The following is a 27,753-nucleotide window of genomic DNA, read 5'->3' on the forward strand; positions in this document are numbered from 1 at the left end:
AGCTCCCGCCGATGGTGATTTTTAAGCATCTCACAATGTGTGATTTTGTCTGGGGATTAGTGACCTGACTTTTGTTTTGTTGAAATGTTAATAAATGGGAGCTTCCCCAAACAGCCATCTCTTTCCCGACAATCCCCTCTGTGCACGAAGCCTTACATATGGTAATTAAACATCAAAACACCCGCGGCTTATAGACCGGTGCGGCTTATATAAGAAAAAAATAGTCAACTCTGAAGGTGCGGCTTATACACCGGTGCGCCTTATAGTCCGGAATTTACGGTACTCAAAATAAGCTGACTGCCTATATTCAAACCTCAAAGCCATTACATGAATATAATGCCAGTGTACAAGGCCACCTCATCTAAAAAAAGAAAAGAAACAAAGTTTTCAAAATACATTTGGTGCTCACCGCAACTTAGGCACAAAGAAAATAGCTGCATTACCTAAAATAATGGAACTACTAGGGATATATCATTGAGGCCTCTGTGTTGTACGTGCAGGAGATTGCATGCTGGATGACAGCTTTCTGGAAGATGCCACCCTTTCAAGAGGCTTTTTCCCATTTGTGGGAGACTTAAGACTTACTTGAGAAGTGGAAGACTTGGATTTGCCTACATTCAGCAGAGTGCGACTCAGAGAGCTGGGGGGTCTGTAAGACACCTTTGTCTCAGCGTTTGTCTCACCTCCAAGAGCCTCGATGGATGCCGGTGAGGAGACGCTGTTTCGAGTCTCTCCATTATCACCAGCATTGTCCTTTGCTTGTCCATATTGCTTATCTGTCCTCTCTGAAGCCTTCTTAGCCAGCATGGTGCTCTTTCCCAAATCAGCCGACCGGCGGCTTTCCCTTTGCCGCAGGGCACTCTTGAAGAAGGACAATCCTTTGTCCTCAGATTTGCTGCTACGCCGCAGGTCTTTAGAGGACACGTTCGGTGAGCGCAGGCTAGTGACGGAAGAACTGCTGCTGGAGCTCCTCACAACTGATCTCCATTCAGGCCGGCTGCTTTCTCCACTCTTCGACAGGGAAGAGCGGGCTGCCAAGCCGCCACGGGGATTGTCACCCAGGGGGCTCATGTGCATAGAATCCCTACTGTAGCTCCTCTCGACCAGTCTCTTCCGGCTGCTTGTGCAGATTTTCTCAGCGACGGTGGAATTCTTCTTTGCAGTGGGAGAGGGAGAAGCGGAGGACTGAGGCGTGGAGCGAATGCATTGCTTATGCTGTGGCGTTGCTTCTAGAGCCTGAGATGGCTCCTTCTTTTTTGAGGGAGTCCCACTGGGTGTAGAGTTGCTTTTCTTGAGATTAGCACCCTTTTCCTTAGTATGGCTTACCTTTGAGCCTTTAACTGGTGTACTGGAAGACATTTGAGGAATGGAAGTCTTGGGGGTTGAGGATGAGCACAGACGTTTTTTCAAGGTTCTCTCTTGTTCTGGTTTGCTGGAGGTCTTTGTGGAGCCTGTGCTTTCTCCCTTTGAGACAAATCCTCCAATACTGCTCTTGCGTTTCTGTTCTTTGGAGGGAGTCACTTGGGAGGGGAGTATGTTTTGGTCTAGAGCCGTTATCTGGTTGTTGTTTTCAGTTGGGTCATTTTTGGTGCTCTTCTTGTCCACTGGAGTCGGAGCCTTGCAATAGGCCATGTCTAGGAACCTTGTATTGTTGTCCTGGTCACTGAAGTTGCTCTCCATCATGGACAGGGGAGTCCTGCTGCCAAAGTAGCGTTCATGTCTACTGTAGCTGCCAAAACAGGAGGTGGAAACTTTGTCATCACAGGCCTCTCCTATCCTCTCTAGGGGAGGCGAGCATCGGGAGTCAAGGGAGAAACGCGAGGGCGAGTTGGATCTCATGTGGAGCTTGGCAGAGAGAGACCAAGAAGGCTTTATCCCAGTGTCACTCAAGGCCAAAGGGCTAGCAATGGATGACCTGGAGGACACGCTCTGACGTTGAATGCTCCTCACAAAAGGTCGGGCAGAGAATCCTCCTTGGAAAGAAGAAGAGAAAAAAAATATTTTTGTAAACGTTTTAAATCAAAGCAATGAAGATAGGCTAAGCCTAAATCATGTCTCTGGATTGATCTCTAGCACACTGAGATGACTCAAACAAGGCCAGACTGTTTGGCTGACATGAACTAACAAACCAAACTTGGTTTGGGCCAATATTCAATATTACCAAAATTTGGATATTGCTCAAGCCTACTAGGGAGACTACTACTTTAATATGCTCCTAAAAATAAACCTACTACTCAACAATTACAATGGGCAACCAAGTCATACAAACAGGCATATGCCTTTCCAATTCATGCTTCTAAATGTATGCATCTTAAATTAACGAATCATGTGCCCCTAGTAAAAAAAAAAAAAAACCTGCATGATGGCTCAGTCATAAATGTCAATCATACAATGATCCACGAATTATCATTTATCACGGCGGGATCTACTTTTACTCACATAAGTCAAGTGACAAAAAGTATCTTATGAATAATTCATAAAGTTCATTGCCACCAGAGAGAATTAGCCTTGGAGACCAGACCAGTGGCACAACACCAAATTATGGTCTGCGTACTAAACATGTTTTAGATGAGGGACTATTATTATAAACATATAGTTGCATGAAATAAATTAGTTGCAGCTTTGACTACATCAGTGTAGTACTATCAATGGTGTACAGCGTTCTCAAGTTTCTGCTGTTCAAATGGGTGACCAGCACAGAAATTCAGTAGCTGTGTAACAAACCATCTAAACTTGTAGCTGCTACAGCCTCCTGCTCATCATTCTGGCTGTTTGACTTGTGTTTTATTATTGGGTAGTGCTAACTTTATGACTCCCATTGACAGAACAAATAGTTGAAAAGTGCATCATCTAGCAAGGGCAATTTGTCAACCCAATCTCAGTGACACTAGATACATGTCTTCCATCTGGAAACACTGGTACAGTGCCTTACTGTAGAAATGTTAGGTGCTCTTATTGTGTTGTTACCTGTTTTATATGTATTGTGTGTTTTTTTTAATGGACCTTGTGTCTGACAATAAAGTGATGATGATGATGTACTATTGTCTTTATCACATTATCTTTTAAAGCTGAGGGTAAATGGGCAATTCCAGAAGCCATTTAAATAATTCTACTTAATAAACAAATATATCTGTTATAAACCTGATTGTCGTTCCATCATTTTGAAGTAGAATCATATTCAAACATGTTAAATAATGCCTTGCCTACATTCCTTGGCGTTACGACCATGCCTTCTGAAGGGATACGCAGAGCCTACATTTACATAAACCTCAAACAGTAGCCCAAGCCAAGCTCTTTTTCCCCCCAATTTGGGATTACATGTCATGATACTTTTTCATTCCAACACAGAAATATTTTGACTAGAAGGCGTATTAAACTCTCTGTACAAGGTTTCATGTTGCACATTTTAAGCTGCTGAACCAAAGTGAAATGCAAAATATGTCTCTATGATCTCTTATTCGCTATTTGGTGCAGAATGTACCACAAAAGCTTTTTCAGGACTGTATGCGATGATTTGCCATCCATATAAGTTATTGGTTTTGCTCCTAAATGATTATTATAACTTGAAATGAAAAGGTTAGTTACACTGTAACTGGGTGGTCAGACTGAACAATAATTGTTTCGGCATGGTTTTTAGATGTCCAGAATCAAAAGCTGACAAAATCTGTGCTTTTGCTAGTACTGACCTTTGACTGGAAATACAAAATACATGAGTCCGTAACATTGCTTTAGTATTACAGTACCTCGCTGTGTGTGTATTGAATATATGTACATGTGGACGCACTATAAAACTAGAACGACCGCAACGCGGACTTATGCCTCCGCCATTAGTTCATTCTTGAGTCCAAGTGGATGTTGGAGCCAAATTGGAAGAAATAGCATCAAGGTGTTTCTGTGCAGAATTGGATATTTGAGCCAAATGTGAAGAAATTTAGTCAATGTGTTACTGAGATATGGCGTTACCGAGCTTGAAAATGGCATTTGTTAGGTCACTGTGACCTTGACCTTTGACCTTTGATAACCAAAATGGAATCAGTTCATCCTTGAGCCTAAGTGAATGTTTAAGGCGAATCTGATGAAATTCCGTCCAGGCGTTCCTCAGATATCGCGTTAACAAGCTTGAAAATGGCGTTTGAGAGGTCACAGTGACCTTGACCTTTGACCTTTGACCACCAAAATCTAATCAGATCATCCTTGAGCCTAAGTGAATGTTTAAGGCGAATCTGCTGAAATTCCGTCCAGGCGTTCCTCAGATATCGCGTTAATAAGCTTGAAAATGGCGTTCGAGAGGTCACAGTGACCTTGACCTTTGACCTTTGACCACCAAAATCTAATCAGATCATCCTTGAGCCTAAGTGAATGTTTAAGGCGAATCTGATGAAATTCCGTCCAGGCGTTCCTCAGATATCGCGTTAACAAGGTTGAAAATGGCGTTCGAGAGGTCACAGTGACCTTGACCTTTGACCTTTGACCACCAAAATCTAATCAGATCATCCTTGAGCCTAAGTGAATGTTTAAGGCGAATCTGATGAAATTCCGTCCAGGCATTCCTCAGATATCGCGTTAACAAGCTTGAAAATGGCGTTCGAGAGGTCACAGTGACCTTGACCTTTGACCTTTGACCACCAAAATCTAATCAGATCATCCTTGAGCCTAAGTGAATGTTTAAGGCGAATCTGATGAAATTCCGTCCAGGCGTTCCTCAGATATCGCGTTAACAAGCTTGAAAATGGCGTTCGAGAGGTCACAGTGACCTTGACCTTTGACCTTTGACCACCAAAATCTAATCAGATCATCCTAGAGCCTAAGTGAATGTTTAAGGCGAATCTGATGAAATTCCGTCCAGGCGTTCCTCAGATATCGCGTTAACAAGCTTGAAAATGGCGTTCGAGAGGTCATAGTGACCTTGACCTTTGACCTTTGACCACCAAAATCTAATCAGATCATCCTTGAGCCTAAGTGAATGTTTAAGGCGAATCTGATGAAATTCCGTCAAGGCGTTCCACAGATATGGCGTTAACAAACATCCGTACGGACGTACGTACGGACGGCCGGCCGTACGTACGTACGTACGGACGGACAACCCGGATCCATAATGCCTTCGGCCTGGCTTCGCCGGCGGAGGCATAAAAATACTATTTGACACCTGTACTGCTGGAATTTGTCCATTAGAGTAGTTCAAGAGAGGAAAGAGGCTAAATAAAGCTTAGAATGTAGTGGACAGCTGATATGTTGGATGAACATGTCTCACCATCGTCTTCATTCCGTTCTGCTGTGAACTCCACTGACTCAGCCAGTGAAGCCAGAGAGGTGCGTCTTGAAGAGGTTCCAGAGGCCAAGCTAGCAGGCCTACTACCAGGCAACCTGTTGATCCAGTGGTCACACAGAGACGAACTGGTGGAACCTGTGTCAATGAAAGACAATACATTTTAAAGTCTCATTGAAACTTTTCAGGATAATATTGTGTATACTGTATTAGCAGATTCTGTTCACACAGCACACATAAATCGCCAAAATGTTCTGGGTAGTGTTATAGTACTCAAGACCGGTCTTGGTCTCAAGACCACATTTTGATGGTCTCGGTCTCGTTATTTTAATTTTAATTTGACTGTGATTGGGTATAAAAATCCCCCCCTTCAATTGCAACCAATAACTTTGCAGTTTGAAAGTTGTACCGCAGAAACCACTCCCCTCACATACCAAGGAAGACAACACAAGGAGACAAGGCATGGGAGAGCAGAGCAGTCATACGATTTGCTTAAATACAAACCACAAATAGTTTCTTTGTTTGGGGGAGTCATAATTTAGCAGCAGTAAGGTGTTTTTAATTTACACTCCATTCTGTCCCATGTGTTGAGCTATTTCGGAAGGTCAGTGATATGGATTTAAAAATTATGTCAGATTGGTCTGGACCCAGTCTTGGCCCCCCCTCGGTCAAGGTCTCAGCCCCAGCGCTCCAACCCCCCTCCTCGTTCTTGGTCTTGACTCAGGCTCGGTTTAGGTGCTCTCGACCTCTGGTTGCACTTTAGGATGTACCAAATATACCAGAAGATACACAGATGGTCCACCACATGTCTATGACCAACTTATTTTGAATTCTTTCCAATGATCAGCAAACAATTTCCGAATGGACTCTTTTTGGCCTACTTGAGTGTGGTAGATCCTCTATGTAAAGTACAACAGGTGTTATGGGGCGTGTCCACCAAATAACCTGCCACTTTGGCTGCATCAGGTGAGCGCTGGAATGGGGAACACTGAGAACACGTATCCTGGTGTTGTTGCTATGCTAAACGTTAGCCTAACTGACAAACGGCAGGAGGCAGGCTCTTGGTCCCACCCCTGCTTCATTCTGATTGGTTGGTAGAACTCTGAAGTGACATTTACAAGTAGTGCGCTTCAGAAAAGTTGAACTAGATTCAACTCGACTTATTTTTTTTATTATTTTTTTTAATGACTGAACAGCACCAGTGGTTTTTTTCACAGATCTTTGGTGTACATGGGGCCTTAGGGTGACTCCAAATCATACTCTAAGAAAACCATACTGACCAGCGACAGAGCTGTTGGCTGACCAGGAGGGAATAGTGGTCCTCCGCTGGTAGAACAGAATATAGGCCGACTGTTGAGACACATCTTCATCAGCCATTGGCTGGACCTCGCTGTCATCGAAGCAGTACCACTGTCCATCAATGGAGTTCTTACAGTAAGCTATGGCAAAGCAAATGGGAGAGAAGATGGGGAGAAATATTCAAATTCAACAATGAACATTTGCACTATAAAATAATCCTGATAATGTTCACATACAAATTCATACTGCTGCAGTCATTGTTGTAATGGCATTACCTGTGTAGTGGCCTCCATGCATGTTCCCATGGTGGTTGCACACAGCATACAGGTCATACAGGTAGTCATCAGGGTTGCGTCCCAAGCCATAAGGTCGTCTCCATGGTGACCAATGGGAAGGTAAACTCCAGCTGCTCTGGCTTCTCTTGACCACGTGTGGTGCCATGTCCATGCCCATCAGCGGGAACTTCACCATGTTCTGCATCTTCACCCTCCGCTCTCCCTCCTAATTGGGCAGGACACAGATGGAAGGAGGCAGTCAAGGGATCCTGCGACTAGCTGGGAGGTGTGGCTAAATAGGCTGAGAATTGAGCTCCGTTCCATGCACTTGCCAAAGAATAACTACTTGAAGTTCCCACATGCCACACCACTACTCCCCACCACAGCTCAGATGCAAAGGAAACTTCCAGGCCAAGAAATCTGATACTGGGTTATAATTCTTACAAACATAACTTGGCATGATATTAAAATCTTAACCAGGTTGGATTTTCTACGTCTCCAGGACTTTATAATTCCCAGACCCATGATCACAGAAACCCTGACAGGAAGATACTTTCTAATTTTGCCAGTATGCCATTTACTGAAGTCAGAAGGATGCCTGCCTGCCATGCATCCTGCATTAGGTTGAGATTACAAAGTGTCAACACATCAAACACGTGGGGAAATACTTTAAAACACAAAGCTGAAGAAAACAAATAAAAACAACATACTGATGCAAAACAAAGCAATAATACTTTTTAACCAATACAAACTAGGTTTGGGTTTTCATTTCAGTTTGAACAATGCTGAGTTTGGGTGCAGTACCTGTCTGAACCTCTTGAGATGCAGTATGAGCACATCGGGCAGCGTCCACAGGCTGAGCTTGATGCGGCCCTGCTGCAGCTGCTTGCAGTGGGGGCAGCGCCAGGCATCGTCCGGGGCCAGCTGGAACACACACAGGCCAGGCAGGCAGCAGCCATCAAGGACAAGCTCTCACCGCACTGCTCAGGAAATGGGCCTCACACAGGAGGAGGGCCCGGCTCCTCCTCTCAACATCTTACACTGCCCCCCACTTCTTTGACCAGAGCCTCTTTAAAAAACTATTCTTCCACCAAGCACAACCAGACAAGCTAACCACAATGTATATGTGGGCCTTGGCTCAGAAGTTATATTTTATTCCAAACATAGCATTAGGAGCAGAATATGCAGTAAAACCACAGCGAATGAAAGGCTATTTGATATTCAGCAAAAAAATAATAAACAAACCAGTGGGGAGGAGACAACGGTTATATAGTTTCTGAACTTCAAAATGAACTGATCACTGAATTGTGCTAAGGCAAATAAAAAAATTATATTCAACTGTTCTGCAGTAATGGTGTGTATGTGTGTCTGTGTGTGTGTGAGAGTGTGTAATCGAGATGTTACCTGTTCCTCCTTGGTGTAGAGGTGAAAGCACTGAGCCAGGGTGCAGGCCTGGGGCTGGTGATGTTGTTCTCTGTGCAGATACACACTCTCAGCATCGGGGATGTACTCTTCCTCAGTGTGCCCAAACAGACTGTGGTGAAAAATGGAGCACAGTCTTTCACTCAACAACACACTTCTCTGAGCATCATATGCCCAGTGACCTCAGGTCTGCCTTTAGATTATGGTCAAATTGTAATCTATAAAAAAGAAATATTTCAATATCTTACTGGCCTAAGAAAAGCAGCAATTTTGATGGAATTTGCTCCTATTTGAATATTATCTTATATGAATATAATAGGCTTATGAGAATTATAATGTGATGTACAAGGGATGTAAAAAAAACTATCCAGGGAATCATTGGCAAAATGTAAAACACCTGAACACCAGATAATAGACCTGAATAACGATAACAAATTGACATAGAAGGATCATTCCCATAACCTTGCGAGGCAGCTGGATTCGTGTGAGATCATGAGATCACGATCATTATATGACAAATCCTCATGCCACGCCCCAATCTATTGGTTTGCTACGGGCGGGCTTTAGGTGTGATGACAGCGAGAAGCGAGCCTGACAGATGGTTCATCCAATCACAAGCCACATATTTTTTTAAAGTGCCTGCCGCTTTTAAACGGTTTCCCGAGCGAGTTCCCAGATGGTTATGTGAAACAAACAGATGTGAAACAGAAACATCTGTGAAACAGATGGTTATGTGAAACAAACCATCTGGTTCATCATTCCCAAACTATACTTAAAAAGTGACGCTACGAATTCTGAATGCACAAGGGCAATATTATACAAGGAAACTCACCCAGTAAAGCTTGGCTGTCTATGTCAGCTAGTAGGATTTATTTCACAGTTCAACAACACTGTGAAGTGCCAATTATGCAGCATTTTTGCATAATTGATGTAAATTGCAGTTTAACATGTAAAAAGTCAAACACTGTACCCTTGCTTCAATTTATCATTTGCAATATTAAAGGATGGCTTTACCGATTATCAACCCACTTTGTATATAATTATAATCTCGGTAATATAAGCACATGGGCAGTGTTTACCTTCTCTATTATGTTTTCCTCTGAGAAAAATCCTCCCTTTGTCTGCCTGCAGAAACTCCGCCCCCACCAGCTGCAAGTCTCGTTAAGGCTCTCATGCAATTCTCCATGGATGTGCGCATACTTAAAAAATATAAACAGTAACAGCAGCCTCAGAGCAGATTCCGCATCTCAAGCAGAATTTCCGCAGTTCCGTTGTGACATAAAACGCGTCACAACAGAGCGTTTTGCCAGAGAAGGAAATGGGAGTTCTCCATGTGGAAAACATATAGCGAAGGTAAACACTGCCCATCTGCTTAACATTATAATGATACAAAGTGGGTTGGTAAAGCCATCCTTTAAGTGCTTCATTAAAGAGTAATTTAACCCTGAACTCAAACCTGTGTAAAGCCCGACATTGGATTTACAGATGGCTACTGAAATTGCCATCTGCTATTGGCTGATCTTTGGTGTCGAATGATGTCACCACTTGTACTCTATAGAAGGTGACATCACTTTGCACCAAAGATCAAATTTAAGCAGCTACTTGAGAAGCATCCAGCTGTTTCACAATCTTAACGATCGTTAAGAGGTATCATTAGCGTGGTGGCTTACTGATTATGAATTAGACCATTTGGAACCGTGACTAAATTGGAACCAGTTCTTGATACCCAGCAAGCAAATGAACATCAAAGATCTTGCTTCCCTGCATTATGAACAGGACAAACAGCTAAAATGAAACAAACAAAACTCAAAACAAAACAGAGCCATGTAAGTCATCACAATCAGAGCACAGAACTCCAGTGTTATTCTTTTTCTGAACATGTACTCACTAATCCTTGGTCTCTTTGTCCCACTCCACCACAATCTTGACATGTGGTGGTCCCCCTTGTCCACAGGACTTGTATGCTCTGCAGTGGAAATATTAAGTTTAGACACCACATGAAGCAAGTTAAGCACATTTTTAACTGAGATTCAGTTGTCACTGTAGGCTACTATTAAAAGCTATCAAACAATATTGTGCAAATAACTAAGTTGTGTGTTGTGGGATCCATATGTGTAACAGCTGTCTTATTGATCCCACAGGAATTCTAGGCAAGACCCGCCCTACTCTGCCTCCGATTGGGATGGGTATAGGCATGAGGAGGTTGGGTTTAGGCATGAGGAGTGATGATTGGTTGGGGTTATTTGAAGAATATCAGGGTAAGCCAATCAGAGGCAGAGTAGGGCGTTCAGAGGTACAGTAGGGCGGGTCCTGCGTAGAATTCCTGTGGGACCCATAATAACGCGTAACAGCTCCTTCTTTAAAAAGAAAATAGCACAACGTGAAAGGGATTTAATATTGGCTATAACAGCCTTCATCTGGGTGAGAGAATGCATAGCAGACAAAAAGAAATCCATGACATCCAAGATGCCGTGACAGCCACCTCAGGACCAATGCCAGTAATGACAAATAAAAATAAAACAAATTGATTGCATTTCACTGAGGGGTTGTGACATGTTTTATTACCAAGAACTAGGTCATAAGCCAAACTTGCTGAACAGGCATTTGGAGGTAACAGGCAGTCAAAATCATGTTAAGGCATGTCATCTACAGTAAGCAGGCCTAAGGGAGGCCTCCAGCTAACAGGGCAATGGCATAGAGAGAGGATTAAGCAGATGTGAGACTGATGATCAGGTTTGCAAAAGGAGGACAAGTACAAATTTAAATAGTATTAAATAATAGTAAAATCATGGAAAATAGAGAGGAAGACTGACCTTTCCACGGTTGGGTGACACAGTGGTTGCTCATCTTGAGGAAGGAGGTAGGTGATGCCAACAACGCCAACCACCCGTAGACTAAAAGGTCCCACCTACAGGCATAACCATAACATTAACTCAACAGTGTCAGTGCGTCCATGAGAAAGCAGCCACTTCCCTATGATGGTGTAATGAAAACCACGACAGCGAAACACATGATGTGCATCCACAGCTCAATTGCACATTAATTATTGTATAATATGGTATAGAATACACCCCCCCATTGTAAAATCTTGGACGGGCCGGCTAAACATAATTCAAGAAGGAAAATGGTGAAAATTATTTAAAATTGTGCACGAAAAATGTAATGTGGTGCGATTAAGTCTTCAACCAACAGAGGGTGCATGTTATTCTATCAGCAGTGACATGAGAGGAAGCTGGTTGGAGCGACAGATGGCTGGTAGAGTGAGACAAAGTTGTGTGGATAAAAGTAAGTGTACAATTTGAGGGTTCTTCCCCCAGTCATGCGCATAAATAAATAAATAAATAAGGGCCTGTGTCCACCTAGCGTCTTTTCATCAGCTCCGGCGTCTATTTTCAATTGTTTCCAATGGGGGAGAGTGTATGCGGGCGCACACAGACGTCTAGAGAAAGTGCGCTGCGTCCAGCGTCTATTTTCACAGCGCTCTGGTGTTTTTGTGCGCCTGACTCCCAGCGCTCCCAGCTGAAATTTTCAGAAAAACGCTGGTGTTGGGTGCTCCTTTTCTGGCAACTAATCATATGGAAAAACTATCGCAAGAGACAGAAAGGCTCAATTGTGGGAGCAGATCGGCTAGACACTTAATATTTCTGGTGAGTGTTGAGCTAAATCACTGTATGTGTGTTGTTTGCTAATGTTAGCTGTCAGCTATCAAGCTACTACCGCACTGGGCTAACGTTAGTTTCAGACTGCTTCCTTGTTATATTGTGCGCCGAGATCAGCGCTTTCCAGCGTACTTCCAGCGTTTAACGTTGGAAAAAGACGCTAGGTGGACACAGGCCCTAAGTAAGTAAGTAAGTACGGTAAGTAAGTAAGTAAGTAAGTAAATAAATAAATAAATAAATAAATATTCCTCCACCCTACATTCCATCTAATTGGGCTTCTTCCTACCTGAATGTAGACCCCAGGCCTCAAAAGATGACGCATCTTCTCCAGAATCTCCTTCTGTAGAGCATCCCAGGTCACAGTGCGCTCCATGTACAGAACAAATGGCAGGCCAAACCTAAAACAACATAACGTCAGTTAGCCAATAGCAATTTCTGCAGGAGGCTTTGAGCTAAGCCGCCTCATAAGTCAATTAATGTTCCCATCAATGCCACACGATACCCAGTTTCTTAATTCCATATTTTAAGGGGTTAAAGGATAAGTTTGCCGATTTTGGACTGAAGTCCTTAGTTCTTATTCCCTTACTGGCTAATTATTAGCCGTTAATAGGTGGGGATTTTGTTTTTGCAAGAAGTTTTACAAAAAGCAAAAAGTGCATCAGTTCAGTGCTTCACACTATATTCAGTTTGAACAGGAACATTGTTTCTCACTAAATGTTGGATTATTTTTCCAATGCTAATTTATAATGGCAGGAAGGTGGGGTGATGCCATGTGACAATGGTGAAAACATAAATCATTTTAACTAGAAGGAGGAACCATGGTAAAAAAGAAAGAAAAAAGGTTTGATTCATTTTGTAATATTTGTGGTCGTCCCAGTCATTCTGACACTCCAGCATTGGAAAGAGGATATCTGAGCAATTTAGAGCTGGTTGTAAAATAGAAGTGGGTAATGGAAGCCATCCTTAGATGTGACGCATAGAGAAATTCTAATTGGATTTCTGGAGGCAGGATTCATTAGCAACTGAGAGTGAGACATCTATGGGTAAACCCAAGTGGGATCATTTCAGTTAGCCTAATTGCTTGAGCAAGTCAATGACAGAATTGGATCATGCAATCAGTCTGTCACATACAGCCTTCTGCAGTGTTATTGAGGTAATACAGTGGAAGAGCATACAAAAAAATTATATTAAGTAAATATCATGGGCAGGCCTTGATTATTTAGAGTTGATTGATTTGAAATTGTATTCATAAAATAAGGAAAAATCTGGTTCTAAAAACATTATCGCCTTTTTATTCATCGATGAAAATTTGAAAATAACCCCCAGAAAAAAGGTGGAGACAAAGCTGAGATGTCATACCTCCTTCCTTGGTGACCGCTACAGGCTCTATTGCAGACCAAAAGGATAATCTTGTCTGCTCCCAAGTTCTTATTGGGAGAGGCCGTTACAGGAGTCATGGCCCCCTGCATGAAAGATGGAGTCCTGCTGATTTCGCTCCCATACTTCAAATTGTTCTGATTCAGGTTTGCCAGGAGACTTCCTGAGGGAGAGAAGTAACAGGCAGGTCTTCATACTTGTAATAATGCAAGTGTGAGTGAAGCAGACTTTTCTCATGAATATACAGTATAATTATGATGTATGAGATTTGAGATACCTCTTTTGGTGCGTATGTTCTCCAATCTAAAAGTCTCTGGTGTCTCAAAGGCAAAAATGGAATCGCTCTCTTGAATGATGTCAAGATCATCATCATCATCACAAAAGGAACGATGAAAACCGTCATAGTACATTTCAGTCAAAACAAACTGAAAAAGAAACAAAGTTCATTTAAAAACTTGTATCCCTTGTATCTTGAGGGAGCAATTCCAGTGACTAAGCTTTTTTATCTAAGAACTATTCCAAGAGTAACAGTCATATTCATTCTTCAACTGTCTTAGTCATTTACATATCTTCAATTGCATTTTTGTTTTATTATCATTGCATTGTTAAATGTAATCCAGTGATGACTTGACGAGCATTAGAGTAGAGACACATTTGACACACATCATCATTTTGTAGTTCCAGCAAGCGTTATTAAATTTGCATACTGGAGAACAGGAATTTCTGGGAATTCACATGCTAAAATGAAATGCATCTACGGTAATACAGGTTGTTATCAGGCTAACAGGCTGTAGTGACAGAGAAGTTTATAAGCCTTCATAACCTAGAAAGCTATGCACTTGGCAAGTCTAACCATGCTGATCAATAGGTAGGGGGCAGACAACATTTGACAACCAGTGTTTCTCCATGCTGGTGGTTGGGGATGTGCCTAACAACCCCCCTGCATACAAATATTTGTTACAGAAAAAGCAGGCCAATGAGCTGCTTGTCTGCTCACTTAATGCCTATGACGTGGGATTTCAATTAAAGGGTCTGTGAGAATTTTCTGCATCAATGCTGATCTCTTAACGTTCAACAATGTGAACAACAACAAACCAACATAGACACAGCTTGGCTCCTCCTCAACACACTCACACTGTCAACGTGAGAACCAGTCCAAGCAGCACTGCAAACAAGCTAACGATGGCAAGTGTTAAGGTCATATCACACGTTTGTTGCTTCCCAGCAAAGTTTTTTGTGCTGTTTTTTTTGCTTACTGGCTCCCTTTGTGACTGCAGAGCTGCATGTTTGTTCTCATGTGACATTTTGGAACACCTTCAGTAATGATCAGTTTGCTGCGATCGCTGCATAGTTCATGAAGGACTGTGGGGGGTGTCAAGCGTCCAATACTTGAGTTGTGGACGGCCTTAAAAAACGACAACGCAGTGCCGGGCTGCTCCTATGTTTTCGAATGCACAAATCTCCTGGCTTGTGACCATTTGCAGTTCAGTGGCAATGGCTGCATTGCCTGTATTCACAGTCATGGCAGTTTCAAACAACCCCCCTTCATTATTATGGAGAGTTTGCTCAAATAATTCAGTGAGCAGGCCTTCCTTAATGAGTTGGCCACTGTAGACTGGCACAGAAATGTCCTCATTTAAGCTGATTACTGACCGCTGATAGCTTTTTATTTCTCCTCAGAAAGCGCTCCAGGCAGACAGCGGGTTTTTCCACACAAAATACGCTATGTGAACACCCAAGCTTCTCTGTGATGTATTATCAGCTGTGAGCCTGTTGCTGCTTTCAGGTTAACGTCACGTTGCCGTAAAGTGGTATTGTGCGCGCGCCGCGCGGCGGTTGTGTCAGTATCAGACGAGTGCGAGTACAGTAAGTGAGCACAGTATCGGACGAGTGCGAGTACAGTAAGTACAGTAAGTGAGTACAGTAAGTGAGCACAGTATCGGACCACATCCCTGGAACATTAAAGGAAGGCTTTCCAGATTTTCAACCCTACAATGTCGGTAATATACGCAGATGGACAGTGTTTACCTTCTCTATGTTTTCTGTACCGAGAAATCCCTGTTCGTCTGATCGCAGAAACTCCGCCCCTGCCAGCTGGCATGGGTCATTTAGGGCCATATGAAATCAGTTTTATTTATTTTTTCAAATTCTATCCACCCCCCCCCCCCATGTACATTTTTCTTTTGTTTTTTTGTTTTTTTTAGGGGTTGGGATCAGGATAGGCCTATTATCGATTTGAGCCAAATTATGGAAAATGCTTTACAATTGATTCCATTTTTATGACCAAATTCCATTATTCCGTTTTGCGGAAATCATAAGGCCCTAGTCATTAACGTGGACTGGTCAGGCCTACATAACGTAAGTTTAGTGCAGTTATTATATTCTCTAAATGCAAGAAGCCAACTGCTACAGTACATGGAGCATTTGGTGAAGTGTATGGAGTACAGCACTCCAGGCATGAAGATGGAAAAGCAGGAAGGCTACACTTTTGCAGATAATGAAAAAGCTGCTAACTCCCAAGTATGTCTGTTTCAGCATATTTCTAGAATAATTAAGTCAGACATCCCAAATTTGGCTGTCAGAACATCAATAAACCATTGCACAGTGAGCATCTCTGGCTACATACCAAAAATTACTACATTATGTTACTCTCTAGTTACTTCATAGTTCATTGCATAACAAACAGAAGTCTATGGCTAAATCTATAGGATGTGTGCTACTGCTCACAGATGAGAGCACTAAGATTGAGGTCCTACCTGGCTGTAGGAACACTGAGCTAAGATTGTGTGTCGATAACCTCATTTTACTTATAGCTAATAAGGACAGAAAGTGCACCTGGTCCATTGGGATCTTGGTCTCGCGTGACACAGCATCTCTGAGTCGGTAGACGGTGCTGTTGAGGGGCACTGCTACTCCAATCCTCATACAGTGTGAGTACTTCCCCTGGTAGACCACTGTCACGTACAGGGGCCTGGGAGGAACAATTCACACAATTAAAAGTATCGCTTTTTGGCCCTATGCAATATTACAACTATCTATGCAAGAGAATGTTGGCTCCCTAGACGAGCTCCCAAGCTCCCATTGCTAGGACTCTTGCTGCTAACAAGTAGTTTGGGTGCCTCGGTGGCTGACATGGTACAGAGCATATCACAAAGGTTTAGTCCTTCCCGCGGCCGGCCCGGGTTTCAATCTGACCTGTGACCCTTTGTCACAACATGTCATCCCCTCTCTCTCTGTCCCTACCATCCTGTCTAATATCAACGGGAGTTAAATGAAGGTTTATAAAAATGGATCTCCAACATCAACTAAAAGACACTAGAAAGTTAAGTCAATTTTATGACTTCAGTCAAGGTGTGCGAGCGCACACTGTATTTCTTTATAAGTCTCTTTTTTTCATAACTTTTCCAGGGTCTGGAAATTGTATTTTAAATTTCCATGTTTTTTAATGACGGTACAAACCCTGTACCTTGTAAATAGTGATAATAATAATATTGTTCCTCCTTGGATTTGGAAGTAAAACTATTGTAGCTATAACCTGTAGACAAAAGTCTCTCATGCTCAACAAAGCTAACTGGTAACATGTCAATGAGTCAGATTTACAGCATGGTCAGTTTTTGGTTTGAGCAATTTGCTTTCTTTGGCTTGTAGCTAACATGCACTTTCCTCCACGTACACACGGACGCACGCACACGCGCACACACACACACACACACACACACACACACACACACACACACACACACACACACGCCAACATGTCTTGAATCTAACAGGGTTTCACATAGCAATTAAAGAATCGTTGCACGCCAACTTGGCTTTAAGTAATTTCCAGAATTTTTGTGAATCATCTTCCAAACTTTACCACTGTTACTTAACCGAGACAACATTCTTCTTCCCTGTAGTCAAAACCACCAGTGTCAAGCTGGTTGTGCTAGGTCTACAACCCAGGCACGAGATGACTTCATTAAGTTTGTTAAATGTATACTTTAGTTCAGTGAATATGAATAAATATAATAACACACAAGATGAATTACACACTAGTTTTCAATCAACAATCTCTGAATGCACTGGCTGGAGCCGTGGTTGGGCCTCACCTTTCCTGAATGTCCTAGTAAAGAAAGTGAAAGCACGTTTTGCCATTTTATTTTTAGAGTAAAAACACATTTATATTTACTGAGTCAGAAGATAAACCCAAATTAAAGGCTTGCTAAACCCTTTAAAGGGATAGGATTTGTTTTCCACTGAACATTCTTCACAATTTACTTTGTTTGTTCCTCTCAGATAATTTAATCAACCAAGTAAACCAGTAACAATCAGTCACACACAATATGAACATGTAAAAACCTGTCAAGTGAGCAGGGTTCACTTGTCAGGCCCCATGCTGGAGCGTAGAGGGAGCTCTCACCGTGTGTGTGGTAAAGGGATCGGTAAGGAGATGCAGAGGAAGGGATCAAACGTATTGCTCTGCTTTTGGCAATGTGGACAGGTGAGTGAGGACCTGTTGGAAAGAAAATGACATCTCACATTGGCATCTCATATGTGGCCATAGTGACAGAATATGATACTTCTCTAGGACGGAGTGCCTGCCTACCTGTACTGAGCTTGAAACAGTTCTTGTACAAATGACCCAGCGGAGAGCGGAGGGGAAGGGCCTTCCAGGCTTTGATCATCTTCTTCAATAGGTGGCTGAAAGGACAAACAACTAATATTAGGTTAAAAAGACAAAGATGATATGAGCCTATCACCAAACCATGATCAGAGATTCATACGCCACTGTGAAAGGCAGCGATATAGCCTTACACCGCCGTTATTGACTAGCTCACAAGATTTCTGCAAGAAGATGCAATCCTATCTATAATAAGAAAGCAAAGCTCTCTTTGTAACAAAGACGTTTGACCTATGATGCAAAGACGTGGCAGAAGATTTCAGAGTCTAACGACTATGAAATAAAACAATGCCAAATGAATGAAGACATTTAAAAATGTACAGTGTCTTGGTCCTCGGATAACAGCACAACAAAAGAGCATCTTCCAGGCACTTGATGTTGATTACATGTGTCATTTCTTTCTATGCACAATGTTGTGTTTTGAATGAATGCCCAGAGCAACTTTCCAACCAGTGTGGAGTCCCTTCCCAAACAAGACTGACGTTTACCAAGAAACTAAAGACACTTATTTGCTTTTGCCAAGAAACTAAAGACATTTAAAGATGATCTCACAACCTAAAATATTTGTTTCTCTGTACTTAACCAAAGATTAGGTCGCCCTCAGACGAACCCACTGGATCCCCCCCCCCCCCCCCCCCCATTGTGAGGCTTTACAATGCTGAGGACTGACGGGCGCAACTCCACTCAGTAATCCCAGACAACCAAAGCAGAGTTGGCCTTCTCTATATGACATGAATGGAAAAACAAATTTCACCTGTCTTACAACCTCCCTTACCTTCTTCTTCACGTTTTTTCGAAGCATAATGGTTACATGACAGTTTCCCATTTCTTTACACAGTTCTTTGCATTTTTATTGAACAACTTTACCAAATGCAACTAACTCATGGTAGGTCACTACAATAGGGTGGTTAGTAAGACAACAAGGTGTCTAACAGCAGGTGTTCCCACACACCAAGGTGCACATCATGCAAGAATAGACTAAACAAGTAGCCACAGCAAAACATACAATAATACCAATATACGCTCAGCTATAACAATACACATCCGATCCAACCATATCTTAATAAGCAGATCATGGATTATCTGAGTTTATGCAGGACAAGTCCTCTACTGCAATCCCATCACTAAACAAGCGGGCATGGGTACGTGTGTGCAACTCGATCAACAACTCACCAGAAGACTATTTTATCTATTGAGCCAATCAACCTGACAAACTTGGCAGATATTCCAGCAGCCAACTAGCTTGTCTGCCAAGTAAAGTTGTAGCTTTTGGCAGTCTTTGGCCATCAACAACAACCAATCAGATTTCTGTACTTACTCTTTTTCCTACCAAAGTAACGACATTGTTCCGCCTCATGACAAGAAAATGGATGATGAGAAGTTGCGCACTGGGATCCAAGTGTTCATGATGGCAAAAATTAGGAAAATATGGCACATAATGAAAATAACCAAAAGTATCCTTTAAGGCTGCTAATGCACTAGTCCAGTTTTGTGTACCCTATATTTCCGGGACTTGAAAATGCTTCGGGGACATACAGTATGTATAGCAATACACTCTCTAGAATTACATGAAAGGTTAGTTTAATCTTTTAGGGATCCACTTTTGGGGCTTGTTGAAGCAATCAATGGAAAACACTGCAGTAATTCAACCATAAACGTCTCTGAGATCACCTTTATGGGAGGCCTGCAGTTAGGGTTGATTGTGTTGAGGTCCTCGTGGACCCTGTCCAGCAGCCACAGCAGAAACTCTTGGGCATCGTGCTGAGCATTCCCTTTGTACTGCAAGGCGCTTTTTGAGACAGCATTCTGTAACAAAGTGTATCGGCCATTTAGGTTACACTGCTTACAATGCCAAATGTTAGTAGCACTGTTCATCCGTAAATTACATGAATTAGCAGGCCATTTAAATTGTATTTGCTTAGATCCTAACATTGTTGTGGCAAATATTATCAAGTCAATACTGGCCTTTTAACTAACCTTGCAATGGTATATTTACAAATAAGACCGGCACAAACAAGATTTTAGCAGAATTAGCACAATCACTTATGACTTCTCACATGAAGAAAGAAAAACAACAATCCTAAACAAACAAGTGTTTCAGAATTGTAGAGCATTTGCAAGAATGTGCTTACAATGATGTATTAAGTAATAAATGCAAGAAAACTAATCATTGTTGACAGATATATTTGTAATAGATCATTTTCCGTCGGGGAAGCCCTCATTTTCATTTAATACATGATCTTGACTTGCATTATTCCTGCCATACTTACTTTGAAGTCCCTGCTATGCTGAGGAGTGTATTCAAATGTCCATAAGGCCCGCACAAGTCCTGATAGTTGTTCTGTCACTTCTCCTCTGGCTGGGGGACCTTTCTTCTGTAGATGTACACCATTTGTCTTTGGTTTGTCTTCATCCAGTTCCTCGCCTTTGTACTGTTCCAAAACAAGATACTCAGCAAAGAGTTCAGTGTTGCTTAGGCACTGCAGAACTGCATTCATGAAGCAGGTATTCCCATGGTTTTTGAGACCGGACACTCCAGGAATTTTGTCTCCAGATAAGAGGCTCCCAATGTCCCCATCATCCACAGGCAAATCTTTACTTCCAGTCTTAAATGTGGTAAATCCCCCATCGTCTTTGTCATCCTCTGTTTGTACTTCAGAACCAAAGTGGGACAGCGTTGACAAGGTCCTTAAGACTCTGCTCATAAAACTGCCCACAGACCGCACAGAGCCCCGCCTGAAGAGCTTCTTGCTGAAGCTGGACTTCTTGTCCTTGGTTGCTGCTTTACTAGACATGATTTCCCTTCAGACGGTATGGAGCACTCAATTTCAAAAATATGTTTTGTGCGTAATGGGAGCCATTTCAATGGCTTACTATCAGGTGGTGGTCCATCTCAGAACATGTAAGTGAATGTTAGGACAGCGAAAACGGCAACTCGTGCAAGCGTTTGCAGCTGGCAGATCCAGGTGTACAGCAGGCAAGCTAGTGTTGGCTAACCTTCGCTAACAACATTTATATCAAGGTGGCTCTTCACAAAACATGTAGCAAGTGTTTATTTTCACAACTTGTCAACAAGCATAACTTACTGTAACCTTGCCAATCATACTGGCTAACGCCAGCTACTTAAATAACTTAACGCTAAAACAGATTAGTTGTTTATGCATACAGCTTATCTTGCTCCAAAGTTAACGTTAGTAGTAGTTAGTACGTTGTGCCGCCCGCGGAAATGAATTAATATTGACTAACTGAGAGAGCGAAGGCACGAATGTGGCTAACGTTATGCAGGCTAACCTTAGCTACGGTGTTAGCTAATGTAGCTAACGCTACAATAACAACACGAGCCAGAGAGAGGGCGAAAGTCATTTTCGGCGGAGGGGTCCCGCTCGGACAAAAAATTTAAATCCTCCATGACATGCATAGCCTTGAATAAGTAAAGTGGAGGGCTAATCGGAGATTTGATTAACCATAAATGTCTCACATCTTTAGAGGCAGATCCGTCCCCCAAACAACAACCCCTGTGCGTTACAGTCACTGACACCACCACCACAAGCAGATTCGTTCAGATTTCCTGTCTGGGGGTATTTCAAAATAAAAGTAGGCTAATCATGAGGAAGTAACTGTACTGTGAGGTCAAAATGTATACACTGAAAATAAAACAGCATTCACTCTAAATGGCATAGTCACATTGGCCATGAGTAATTTATATCTCTGGTATGTTTACACATTGTTTGTTTTTTGTTTTCAGTGTACATTTGTATTTTGACACACACGGTGCAGTGATATTTTTAGGGTTTTATAACAACTAAATTCATGTAGACCTATATTAATTTAGGTATCTTGGGTTTATTTAACCCAATTCCTGTTAGCCTACTTTCTTGCATTTACATTTAGTGTTTTTTAACATCTCACGTGGTCAGACCTAACTTCTTACGTCAGCAAGCTATGGCAGAGAAGGGGCACGTTAGGGTACAAAGGCAATCAGTAGTGTTAAAGTTCTGTGAACTGCACATTTTAAATATGCTAATGTTATGTGAATTCAGTAAAACGTGTGACATCATGCATGGCTGGCCTGGATCTATAGGATCCATTATATAAGGTTGACAAAAGTATATTTTATTTTTTAAAGCTGAATAAAATAGGCAACTAAAAGGAGCGACCCGTTTAAAGTTCGAATAGAGTTTCTCAAAGAGGGCATAACAGTCCTCCCAATATACACTTATTTTTAGTAGGATCATATTTATGTGATTTTCCAAACTTTCCAAACAGACCATTCCTTTTCTCTCTCATTCACACCATATTGAGGAGACAAAATCCATGGAGTATTTGTTTCTGTTGCAAATTGTGGGAGGTCAAGTTACATTATTACTCGACGTGGGATACAGTTACAATCTAGCTGGCACACGTGCATGCCATTTGTAACTGACAGAACACTGTTCCAAATCTTTCATCTAATGTCAAATCAGTAACACATAATGGAAAAATGGAATATGCAGGATTGTGAATAAAAAGTCTGGAAGCTGAATTAAATGATCATTTCACACAAACAGATTACTTACATCCTAAAACTTGCATTCCATGTGAGAAAATAGTGAGAACCTCATTATCCCAATAGTTCAATGGCCCAAAATGACAAGGACATGGTGTTACCCTAAATGGATGGAAACCCTTGGTAAAATGTAGGCTATCCCAATCCCACAGAGATATATTTTCATCTGGAACACTTCCAGACATCACAGTAAGCCCAGAGAGAGTACATGTTCTCTGCCAGAGTCAAATAACTTTGAAAAATGAGGTACTGAGGTTTTCAGGTTGACTCTCAGTATTACTGAGTCACCCTAAAGATCTCTTCTGGCTGCTGATTTCATCCCATAAACATGCCTGAATTAAAATAAGAGCAAACATGTTATGATATTCATACTGATTACAGGGCAATAAAACATACCTGAAATTGAGAATAAACCTTTTTTATAACTACTACTGAATTTTGAATGCATTGAAATAAAAATGTGAATCAAGCTGATAACTAACCATGTTGTCATATAGAAGACAGCTGTTTAGGAGCGCATCTGGGGCTTTTCATCATTGTAGTAGAAGCGGCTTCTGCAGGTACAGACTGATGCTGCTATGGACCAAAACAATTATGCACCTTTACCACTAGATGGCTATTGTGCCTTCCAGACCCCTGCAATTTTTCTGTCAGCTTCTGTAACTTCTTGAGAATACTTTGTGGAGCTCCTCACAGAACACAGAAGTCCATGCAGTTGCATTTTTGTCTATGGTATTTTCTGAACCCAATTTACTACATGACCATAAAGGTTGGAAACAGGCTGACCTCTCCCTTGTGCTGTAGCTCGCAAATTCAATTGGTTGAGAGTCAGTGAGAATAGTCTTTATCACTGAAATCCATTGGCTCCCTCAATTTTTCAGCACATATTGTTGTGTCTTGCTGACGCTCTCACTCCACAAGGAACACTTTAAAGCCTGTTTGTGTGTTTATGTACAATATCTAATAGTGGTTGAATACAGTAGTCATATGATGGACAAACCTATAATCCTCAATTATTTGAATATTTTTATTGACCCTTGATTGAAATAAGTGATATGTAGGTGACCCCTACATGTTGGATATGATGGACTTCTTCACTCACTATACAGTAAGTAAGCATAATCCTTTGTCAAGGATGTAACCTATAGGCATTGTTGAGTGAATTTTAACAGAAATGCATACTGTAGTGAGCTATTATTGATGCTTTTATGTTATTTTTCATGACTATATTTTCATTTACCAACACGCTGAGTGGCAAGCACCCTAAACCAACTTGAATTTATCTGCAAAACAACTGTTGCAGTCTTATCCTTTTTTTGTCAACTTTATTGATAGATTTTATATAATCCGAAATTATGCACAAAATATTGCATCGACAATATGCTATTTCAATCAACTGAATAAAGTTCCCCTCTTATCGTTTACATTGATTTTAGACCACAGTGGTCTGTAACATGCAGTATCCTTCACTGGCAAAGTTGACCCTCCACGCCTCTTTGGCACAGATTGAGTTGGGAACAACCATCACAATCAAACAAGGAAAGAGTCCATTTCCTTTAGACCAAAGCATTCTCTGATATTCACTGCATTTGTGCAAAATAAGACACTATGTTTGAGTGATCTTGCAGTACAGTACTTGGGATTTATCTGAACTCCCATATTTGTTGCACTATACACTGATTTGCTGCAGAGGGAAGCATGTCTTTAGATTGGTTAAGATTAATTCAATTATGCAGCTTTTCCTCCCATACATCATGTCATGAATCTAACTCCTGCATCAACTATTACAGAAAAACTTGTAAAATTAGACTGCACAACTTACAGTAATTTGAATGTGCATACAAACAGGCTACTGCAGCTTTTTCTTCTAATTAAAGGTTTTTGATTGGATTGTGGCCCATACCTCTATCATCCATCATGCAGGAGTTTTTGTTCTGTAAGTAAACAAATCTGAAGAGTTTACTGAGTGTGTGAAATTGTGTCAATTAAAAATGGTAAAAAGAAAACACTCATAGCTTCAATGTGGTAGCACTTATATTGATAAAAAAAAACATCCAGTAGCTAATGTTTTCATTAAAGTAACAAGATTAGAATAGAACCAGTACATGTAGGCAAGGCACCCGATTTGCAAAATAAGTGTCTTCAATAACATTTGCATAATTTTCAATATAATATCTGGTCCTCATAGAGAGGAGGCAATAATCTACTTTACAGAATGAAAATTACAATAATAGAAATATAGAACAGCAATACAAGTGCAGTGTAAAATTGTGCTTATACACTTGAGAGAAGTACCATCTCCAAAAATAACAAAAAAAGTAATGTTCAGCGAACTAATAGCCATATAGCCTATCTGTCTGTGGTCTGTGTTCCCTTGTCTGTATGTCTGTATGTCTATTTGTCTGTCTGTATGACAAAAGCAATGTCTCTTTCCAGAAATCATAGCCCGGTTACTCAAGATAATCCGCAGACCTTGTTGTGAGCAGTTTCATGTAGGAACTATTTTCTTTCTACTGAAATACACCCGCTCGCTGCTAGCTAGTTCCTACATGAAACAGTAGCTAAGCTAGCAGCAGTTGGAGCAGCTAGCTAGCAGCTAGTGGGTGTAGTTCGGTCGAAAGTAAATAGTTCCAGGCAATAAAATGATCTATTCTAGATGGATAAATAGCACTACAGGTGAGAGGAAAAATATGTATTTTGCATTTTATGGTGGCTCTCCATATTTTGCAGTTAAAATTCTGAACAGTCACTTTAATAAAAAGGCCTTAATTAAACAATCCATTGTTATTGATTTTATACATGGATCTACGCAATATTTGGGCCCTGAAACCTCACTGGGCTTCCATTCATTCACTGACGGGAACGATGACCAGCGGTGCCAGGTTTGAGCCATGTTCGTCATTACAGGGATTAAAGTACGGATAGAGTCTCTCTGAGAAGATGCAGTCAGTGAAAGAGTAAATCAGGGTTGATGCCTCGACATCATAGAAAGAGATGTGACCCCCTTCATAATCCACAAACACCCCCACCCTCTCCACTTTGCCCCTGTGCACGGGAACATTGGGGGAACTGTAGGTTTCGTATCTATCCACGATGAAGTAAAGGGCCCAGACTCCACAGTGAAGACTGTGATCGATTTTCCTTTTCCTATTGATAGACTCTGTAGCCACTCCTAAAATCCATTCCACCTTCCTTCCCACATGCACCTCAAAGTAGAACTTCCCCGACGAGAAGCCCCTTTTTCCCAGAACACCGAAATTGTTGAGAAACATCTTAGGGTTTGTGTTGAACCTTTGGATCGTCGTGCTATAGCGAACCTGTTTCCCATCATCAGAGAGGATAAGAAGTGGGTGGGCTGTGTTAGGATCAAGCACAATGTCCATCTCGTACTGCTGCACCATCCACAGTGCGGTGTCACTTAACGCATCTGCGTCATCACAGAATTTCTTGATTTCCATTCTCATTTTAGTCAGCATTAATTGCAGTTGAGACATTGACCTAGTTAAGGATTTCCTCATGTGCTCCATTCCCAGATGGCTGTTGAAACTAACGGTGGACCAGTCCATAGTGTCTACAATGGATTGTGATGGGAAGTTCTGCAGGAGGTGGAGATGATCATCAGTGTGCATTAGGTCCCTCAGCTTTGCGTTTGTCCTCTGCAGCTCTGTGATTTCCTGCTCTATATCTTTAATGAGGTCATCAGCTTGTCTCTCCGCTGCTTTCTGCCTCTCCTCCATCACCGTCACAAACTCAGCCTGGCTCTTCTGAAGCTCAGACACCAGAGTGGCGACATCCTGCACGTTGTTTGCCACTGTGTCTGCCGTGGCTTTCTGGCTCAGCTTCACCGCCTCCTTGATCTCGCTGACTTTGTCCAGCCTCTCCTGGATCATCTGTTGCACCCTGGCCTCAGCCCTCCCCGCCTGAGCCTTCTTCTCTCTGTACGCCTGCTGTACGGGAACCGTGTCATGGGTCACGTGGCGCAAACCGGCGCAGACGTCACACAGCACGACCCCGTCGGTTCTGCAAAACAACGCCAGCATCCTGTTGTGTTCTCTGCATATCTTGGCCTCCAGGTTCTCCGCAGGATCGATTAGCGTGTGTCTCTTCAGACCGGCAACTCTCTGATGGGGTTCTAGATGAGTCCCGCAGTAAGAGGTCAGACACTCCACACAGGACTTGATGGCTTCTAGCTTGGCATCAGTACAAATATCACACAGCACATTTCCAGACTTGGATTGCTGTCGGTCCAGGCTCCAGCTTCCCGCGGCCGTCAGCTGTAGTGACATGAACTGCTCAGCGAGCCCTGAAATGAAAGTGTTGACCCTGAGATCTGGTCTCCTTTCAAAAGCGGTCTTACAGAGTGGACACTGGCAGACCGCTGCATCGTCCCAGTAGGCTGTGATGCAGGCTTGGCAGAAGTTGTGTCCACATGGAGTAGAGACCGGCTCCCTGAACACATCCAGACAGATAGAGCACATGAACTGCTCTTCACACAAGAGGCTGCTGCAGGAAGCCATTTCTGGAATACACACTAATAAAATAACAATAAGGTTACAGGAGAAAGTTCACAGCAACAACTATGCAAGCTGATATGTAACTGTGCTGGAGTAAACAACATTTCTCTATATCTTAAATGACAGCCAGTTGTACTTGTAGCCCCACAAATGATATTTTACCTCTCACAAGTCCAAATGAAAGTGTTGTAGGTATTTTAGAGGAGAAAGCAAGTTTGCTTTTGTACTCTCCCTTCAGCTTTATTCTCACTTCTGTGTCCTTCCTGGTAGGCTAGTCACAGGGCTAGTCATGCTTGTTCTTAAAGAGACAGGCACACCTTTGTCACAGCAGTCCCTTTCAGACTTAGGTTGCGTTCCTTTATCGCAAAATAACTGGGATGTGGAGGCTAAATGACATCACATCCGTTTTGTTAGCGTTCCATTTGCAGAAAACTTGAGCTGGGAAGTTCACTGTTCATTGGTCAGATCCAGTCGCTAGCCAGGCTAGCCATTGTTAGCCATTGTTAGCAATAAAATTGACAACATGGCATTTCGCGGCAATTTGCGCATACAAACACTGCAGCCTCATGTCCACACAGATAGATGTTAGGCAGTGCTGTGTGTACAGCTGATTTAATGAGACACAAACAAAACAGAAGTGCTAAACAACATTACTACGATTATACTACTACTGTTGTTGCGCGGCGCAGCCATCTTGGATTTTTGAGGTTGGGGCTGCTGAGACTCCTA

At 42.1% G+C, this 27,753-nt stretch overlaps 2 protein-coding genes across 2 annotated transcripts; both read right to left on the reverse strand.

Moving 5' to 3' along the window:
- Positions 1–471: 471 nt before the first annotated feature.
- usp31 (ubiquitin specific peptidase 31) lies at positions 472–20,759 on the reverse strand (the record flags this gene model as incomplete). The annotated part of the gene is made up of 16 exons (XM_083650165.1): positions 472–1,973; positions 5,252–5,404; positions 6,547–6,705; positions 6,841–7,066; positions 7,645–7,764; positions 8,245–8,374; positions 10,151–10,228; positions 11,076–11,170; positions 12,208–12,319; positions 13,281–13,461; positions 13,576–13,723; positions 16,134–16,269; positions 17,704–17,796; positions 17,890–17,984; positions 19,636–19,770; positions 20,235–20,759. 16 exons carry the CDS (start codon positions 20,757–20,759, stop codon positions 472–474), a joined length of 3,888 nt encoding a protein of 1,295 aa, XP_083506291.1.
- Positions 20,760–25,356: 4,597 nt separating this feature from the next.
- LOC310788432 (E3 ubiquitin-protein ligase TRIM21-like) lies at positions 25,357–27,027 on the reverse strand (the record flags this gene model as incomplete). The annotated part of the gene is made up of 1 exon (XM_083649989.1): positions 25,357–27,027. One exon carries the CDS (start codon positions 27,025–27,027, stop codon positions 25,357–25,359), a length of 1,671 nt encoding a protein of 556 aa, XP_083506115.1.
- Positions 27,028–27,753: the final 726 nt, after the last annotated feature.

This window comes from Poromitra crassiceps (assembly GCF_964638095.1).
Source record: "Poromitra crassiceps genome assembly, chromosome: 13".
Classification (NCBI taxonomy): Eukaryota; Metazoa; Chordata; class Actinopteri; order Beryciformes; family Melamphaidae; genus Poromitra; species Poromitra crassiceps.